The following is a 7,500-nucleotide window of genomic DNA, read 5'->3' as shown; positions in this document are numbered from 1 at the left end:
ACTAGTCTAGGGTATTACTTTCATCACTTCTATTGCCTGACTCACCTTGCTGCACTTACACTGCGCGGGATGCCAGAGGTTTTTTCTCTTAGAGTGACGGAATAGCGGGTCGTTTCTAAGAGAGAAAAAACCTCTGGCACCTACGGTATGCCACACTTACCTCAGGCTATTAGGAAACTTCTAGTTGTAACAAAATAATTATACTAATTCTTGTCCTTTTTCTTATAGGGGTACTTTCATGGGGCTGGGATGAACTCAGACAAGCATGAGTTCATATTGGCCTCTGTACATTTTGTCTTATGGGTTTACGTGAGACTGGCCTGACAATGAACTCATACCAATATCAGACCACGTCCTGAAATTTCAAGCCTGTATGCTTTTGGGTCAGCCATTAATTTAAAATAAATATATATCATTTCGTCCCCAATCGTGTCACTCGGGCACCACGAATTTCGTCCTGGTTTCATGTAAACGGCTGCAAACATTTTATACTGGTACAACTTCATACCGGTCTGAGTTCATCCCAGTCTCATGTAAATATCCCCCTAGTCACGCAAGGATACATCAACTAGCGTTGCGTGACTGACATTACTCTCACTTCTACGTATGTACGTGTGCTGTGTGATTAATAAAGGTGAAAAAAGACAGTTGACGGTTTACCTTTTAAATAAAAATTACTTGACCAGGATGCCACTACACTATGAATACGTCCAATATCCAAAACAAAGGGAGTTAACACTGAATTCGAAGGCTGAATCTCTTTATGGACTTCATCCGCAACACTGTTATTGGCTAACTGCGAAAAACCATTGTATCCAAAGCCAAAACAAAGAAGACTTCCTGAGGCACTATAATCATGCTTCAAGGTGGTCGCACTTTTCTCCGTTTCAGCCATGAAAATAGTCATAAAATCAGATGCTGGACTATTATACGTGAACATGTACCACTTTCGCGCCAGTTAGTCGCCATTTTGAATTTTGGGTTCCCTGGCCTTCTTTTGGCAGGCCTGGATGCAAAGTAATATAATGTAAATATTTGAAGCGATCGCATTTCTACAAATTTCGAGACATTACTCTGCATTACTTCCCTTGCCTAAAGAGCATGGAAACAGCATCCTGTCAACCAACTGCTACTGGAAAGGTGACATCGATCAGTCTGCAGCTAAAAAAAAAGCAAGCAGTGTATTAAAACTCGGAATGATTTGACGATGATTCGATGTTTTTCAAAATAACGGTTTTTCTGTTTATTGATCACATGTTGTTGTATTACGTAGTAACTTGAAAATATGAGCACAAAGCGAACATTGGTTAAACAAAAAGTCACTTATGGTTCAGTGGGAGAGGAGAATCTACACGACAGTGCCGATGAATTCATTGTAAAGGAAACTTCAACGAAGCGAGTACCGTTTGAAAGTCATGAATTGAGTGACTCAGATTCGGATGAAGAGAATTCTCTCGGAAGGATCAATCGCACCTCTTCGGGAAGAGCTGGTGATTCACTGGATGAATTGTTTAGAGAAACGAACAATAAAGAAAGTGAGAAAGGTAAGTTAATTTAGGCTTGTAGTAATTATCACTTAATATTCGTTTTGTTTATATGACACTTGCAGATTGCAGACCGTGGACTGCAGACTTATCAAGTATTTATGAGTCAATGAGTCATGAGTCAATGAGGTAGTGCAGTTACCCTAACCCATAAAATGAAATCAAAAATTTCAGGGAGTCCCTAGGCCTAATCACTGAAACAAGGGCTTAGGCTTAATCAATAAATTATTGCTATATTGACTGTGAGTCTCATTCATGACTAATGACTCATTGACTCATAAATCATGGGACCTCCCGAAGTAACAGTTATTTAAAGCTAACCGTTTTAAAATGGGTGCTTTATTAAGACTTAAACACTGTTTATCGGCGCTATTGACTTAAATACTGTTTATCAGTGTTATTTGTAGGCAGTCTGCGGTCTCATTTGTCATACAATACTGTGTGTTCACATATTGATACCATGTAGCTTATTGCAGTCTTAAATGAAAAATACGAGACACTCAATGTAATACACTGCTGTTCTGTAAAAAAAGTCGCCTTCCTTAATTGACAGTCATCCCATGGGGATCAGAGCTACCTTGTCACGAAGGGGAACGGGGAGTCTTCTTTTCCAAGAAATTTAATATCCACAGTGTTAAAATGGACAGTCCTAAAACCAGTCTTAAGTGTAAAGTATACCCTTTAAAAAAGTTGACCTGACCTCAATTCACCTCCCCTTGGCACAGGCTTAAAAGGTATTGGTACCAAAAAGTCTAGGGAACCGGCCAGGCAGGAGGTACTGAAGACTTGAAGTGGAAGTGAGAAAAAATTGGGGAGGAAAAAGGCGAGAAAAGGGCATTGCTTTGATTTGCTCCTGCAACTGAGCCTTCAGGTTATTAAAATTGTAACCCCCCCACCTCTCTCTCTCTCCTCCAAACGCATGTCCCTCCCCCTACTTCTGTGCAATGAAATTAATGATTCCTCCATTATAAGTTACCATTAGGCTGAAACAGGCTGCCCAGTGAGTCAAGTGGAGTGGGGTGAGGCCTAGAGTACTGCTCGGTGGGTCATTCTAGAGTTTATTGCTTACCTACTGATGGGTCTGTTCTTACCACATTTTGACGTCATCTGTGATCTATTACTGAACAGACGCACGGCAACATGGAATCTATTTGTTAAATACGCATTCATCATTGACCAATCAGAAACGTGATATTTTGGTTGGGTATGCAATAAATAGACTAATTATTGAGAGAAGTGATCCTCGCACTTACAGTGTAGCTGGACAATTTAAGCAATTGTCTCTTATAGAGTGTTTTCACTCACGTGATCAGTAACCTTATTTTTCCACCGACACAAAGAAAACGTTTGCATCATAATAGAGCTCAATTCCGGGAAGATTAGTTGGATACACCAACATGGCCCGTCATTCCATTGTTTAGGAACACCAACATGGCAGCCATGACGTCAAGTGAAAACACTCTATGGATACCTAAAAAAATTCAGATGGTTCCACGCAATGATCTTAACCAACTGAGCTATCAAGTCACTCAGTTGAGAGTAGGTCAAGAAACTTGCAATAGCATTTTAAACCAAGCTCTGGAGAAACCAATAACTAGAGAAATGTACGACTTCTGGTGGACAAACAAAAGGAGCTAATGAGAGATTGGAATGGTGTGGGAACCTTTATATACGCTGCTTCGAGACAGGTCCGAGCCTCCCACAACTTCCGTTCTTGGATTACAGACCAATCAGAGGCCGTTTTCCAGTTTTGGGTAATTAACTCGTGTTTTGTATGACATTCTTTCGCAGCATGTGATTGGCTATGCACAATACAATTAGACAATGCTGATTAGTTTCTTTAAATAGTGGGTAAACAGCCGTTGACGAAGCCCTAAGAACGTCTGCGTGGGAGGCTGGAACGGTCTATCTTGGTGGTACATGTTGCAAAATTCGGACCGTTCAGAGAACCAATCAGAATTCTCCTTTTCATCTCGGACCAGTTTGCCTAGATATGATTAACTGCAGTATTACATAATTACATTACATCGCATACAACATCGCATACAACGCTTGGAAGCCACTTTAGATATGTATTCTCAATGTGCATTTCCAGGAGATCATTGCTTACACAAAAAACCAGCAGTTTATGGCAGTCAACCCTTTCTATTGTGTTTGCTTTATCTAGAAATTAGGGTTGGGAATGCGGAATTCTTACTACCAATGCAGATGTTCCACTCATGTGCACTCATGATGTAACTCACCGTAGTGCTACAACTGTAACTAATTTGCCCGTTGTGTTTAGTTCTTTTAAAACAAGCCTCAAGAACTGAACATACTACATATAGGTTTTCGGTGCGGGTGACCAAGGACACTATTGTTTCAAATCACTTGGTGTTGGAATAAACACAATTGGAACAGTTATTAAACGGTTATTAAAATCTAACTTAGACTATTGAACTTTCTAGAAGTTTCTCCTAGTCGTTATGTGCATTTGCACATGCATAACGACATAACAACTTCACTCTTGAGTTGCTTTCTCGGCACAATTTTCGACTATAAAAAACTGTATATACTAATTAGCCAAAACAAAAATGATTTAAAAGGCGATTTTACTAGGCGCCGATTGATCGATCAGGCTCTGTTTGAATAAAAAAAAAGTCACTGCTTACGAGCCAGAAGGCCCATCAGGCCGGCGCTTATCTCCGGTTTCCGTAGCATGAAGCAACTAGGAGTATTTCTAGTCCCCCCTGGATGGGATGCTAGTCCATCGCAGGGTTACCCCCAGCATTACGCCGGTACCCATTTATACACCTGGGTGGAGAGAGGCACCGTGAGAGTAAAGTGTCTTGCCCAAGAACACAACACAATGTCCCTGGCCAGGACCCGAACCCGGAACACTCGATCCGGAGTCGAGCGCACTAACCAAGAAGCCACCGCGCCTCCCTCCTCTGTTTTAATAATCGTCCCAAAATTGCCTAATTTGTAATAATTATTTATAGTTTGTCTACTATTTTGAATTCCCTCTTTAGGGGAACCAAAATCTGCTTCTAGAACTCGTCCTACAATTTCCCCTCGGCGGACTCATTTTGAAACTCAATCAGCTGGAAGTAGAGAAAGGCAGTTTTCGAACGAAGATGTTGGTGGTTTGCTCTCTGAAGACGGGAAAAATGGACTGAAAGAGAGAGGGGACATTGAACGTCCAGTCGCACCTCCTCGGACATCACCTGGACAACATCGGGGAGAGAAAATGTCACCTTCAACGACTCCCCCGAAAGCAGTAGCAAGGGAAAGGCCATGTTTGGCAAAACGGGAAGGAGAACTTAAGTTATTTGACAAAGGGTTTGATGTTATTGAAGATGACTGGAGAAAAAATGAAGAGGAAGATGTTAATGATGATTACACAAGCTTTAGATATATAAAAGAAAGCCCTTTAATTCCTATGAGACGGAGGAAAACAATTGAAGATGACGAGCTTCAAGATACTGGAATCAGTACTGAAATAAAGATGTATGCCCAACAAAAGACCAAAAGAGACTCTTCAGAAAGACCAGTATCTCTTTCAAGAGGTAAAAAGTTAAACGAGGATGCTCTTAGAAGAGGGTAAGATAGCAAGAATTACAAATTTGAAGGAACAAATACTTTGTTAGAAAAACCAAAATCTCCTTCAAGAAGTAAAGTGAGAATTGAAGGAAAGCAGGAGACGGAAGAAGATGATGGAGTTGACAAATATAATACTTTGAAACATTTACCAGAAAAACCTATGGCTGTATCAAGAAGTAAAAAGACTTTAGATGCAGAAAATCAGAGGCAGGGCGATTACGATTCTGGTGCTTATGAGTACGAAAGAACGAGGAGCTTATCACAGAAACCGGTTGTTCCATCCAGGAGGAAAAAGACATTGGAAGAAACGCTTGAAAAACAAACAGAGGAAGATGTCAGAACGTATAAATATGAAAGGACAAAAAGGGTTTCAGACGAAACACATGAAGGAATTAGAAGAGATGATCCTGTGGGTTTTAAATATCAAAGGAAAAAAGATTCTGAGGGGAAATCAGTGGATCCTTCTGGAAGGAACGATATGTTAGAACAACAACCATTTAGAGCGCAGATTCCCCTAATAAGAACCTCCACATATGATGATGATGAACCTTTCGTAGGCACTGATGATGAGTCACAGCTTGAACACTTAGGAAATCTAAGACATGGCAGGCAGCGTGGAAAGGTCAAAGGTCGACCTGGGATGTCAGTTGTTAGGTCAGATTCATCGGAGGAAGAAGATGAGGATGAAGATGATTCTTCCAAAGCTTTAGACAATCGAGATTCATTTAGTCGTCAAAAAGATGGTACGAAAAAGCAGGATATCGAAGAGAGCGACGCCGAGGAGAAATTTTTTGGCAAAGTACGAAAGCCGGATCCACCCAGTCGTGCCACTGTTGATTATATTTTAAGAGCACATAGTAAAAAGGTGCAACCGGAGGAAGATGAAAATGACGTTGTAAAGCGCCCAGGAAGTGCACCTGCGATGAAGAGGGCTTCAAGTCTGGAAACCATGTCCTCCACGAAGGGATTGCAGTCAAAAAAGGGTCCATCTGTAGATGGGTCCCAGCGACTTCTGTTGAAGAAGATCCTTACCCCTCAACGTCCCAGGAGTGGTAAGAAAGGCTCTTTGTTGGCCCAACTACGGCAGAAAGCACAAGCTAACGCAACAGCAACATTTGAGGAGCACGTTCCTCCAGTGGAGAATGTCGTTGGCACTTTGGCAGAGGACAGAGTGATTAGAAAGAAAGGCCCACTGGGTTCAGGTAAGTTCAGCAAACGAAAATGATAGTGTGAGATTTCTTTTATTTAATTATAATTATAATAATGAACTTTATTTAAGTGTCTGAGACGCTAATAGACCTAATCGGCTAACTCAATGTTGTACCCAATTCAAATCTCCCGGCATTAAGATTCTTTGTGTATTGTATTTGCATGATAATGTAGCCTTCATATTTAAACGTGAGATTTGAATTCTCGGTTTTCACATGACGTCACGACCGCCATGTTGGTGCCCCTAAACAAAGAAAAGGCGGCCATGTTGATGCCCCGACCTAATCCTCCGGGAATTTAACTCTATTATTATGCAAACGCTTCCCTTTGTTTTCGTTGAAAAACATGGCTGTTGATCACGTGAGTGAAAACCAGCAATTGGATACAACATTGAGTTAGCCGATTAGGTCTATTGACCGGAAAATACCCTAATACTCTTTATTTGTCCCCCCCCCCCCCCCCCAAATTTTGAATAAGCATTGTTTTTGTTTTCTTTTGGGACAATTGTAGGTCCCAAACAATCCTTATGCAAAATTTGGGCGGACAAACAAAGAATATTATGGTATTTTCCGACTCGATCAATCGGAAACTGTATAGAAATCAAATTAAATCAACTCATATTAGGTTGGTTTTTGAGGAAAGGGGAAAACCAGAGTACCCGGAGGAAAACCTCTCGGACCACAGTAGAGAACCAAACAAATCTCAACCCACATATGACGCCGAGTCTGGGAATCGAATCAGGGCCGCAGTGGTGGGAGGCGAGTGCCCTCATGCACCACTACGCAAGGGCAGCTTGACTCCTTCGAAAGAATAAGTTTAAACCGGAGGACGCTGTGTTCCCAATCAAATTTTCTAGAAAAGTGCTTGTACCAGGAAAAAAAGACACTGTAGTTATGACAGAAAACACTTTGGCATAATAACAATAAGGCAACCGTAACACGGCGCAATTACTGGCTTAAGATGGTGGCGCCCGAGAAATTTAAAACAAAAACGCTTCTTTTATGCAAGTTAGTTACTAGAATTTAGCATTTGGCTTCCACTTGAAGTTCTTTGCGTGCCTTATAGGCACTAGACGACTAGGTATACTATACCTAGTCGTCTTGGTTTACATGAAGTTTGATATGGCTCAAAAATGTGTGACAGATGTTGGTGGTTCAAAGCATGA

The 7,500-nt window shown here is 41.1% G+C and overlaps 1 protein-coding gene and 1 pseudogene across 1 annotated transcript in view; one reads left to right on the top strand and one right to left on the bottom strand.

Annotated features, from left to right (window-relative positions):
- LOC138041548 (RCC1 domain-containing protein 1-like) overlaps window positions 1–981 on the bottom strand; it is a 9,710-nt gene extending 8,729 nt beyond the window's left edge. Inside the window, exon 1 of the mRNA XM_068887287.1 lies at window positions 661–981. Within this exon, the coding sequence (XP_068743388.1) occupies window positions 661–940 (280 nt within the window). The 5' untranslated portion in view covers window positions 941–981. The remainder of the gene's footprint in view (window positions 1–660) is intronic.
- Window positions 982–1,051: 70 nt separating this feature from the next.
- The window catches only part of LOC138041547 (myb-like protein X), an 11,526-nt pseudogene continuing 5,077 nt past the window's right edge, over window positions 1,052–7,500 (top strand).

Source organism: Montipora capricornis, chromosome 3, assembly GCF_036669925.1.
Source record: "Montipora capricornis isolate CH-2021 chromosome 3, ASM3666992v2, whole genome shotgun sequence".
NCBI lineage: Eukaryota > Metazoa > Cnidaria > Anthozoa > Scleractinia > Acroporidae > Montipora > Montipora capricornis.
This window is presented reverse-complemented; position numbering and strand designations above follow the sequence as displayed.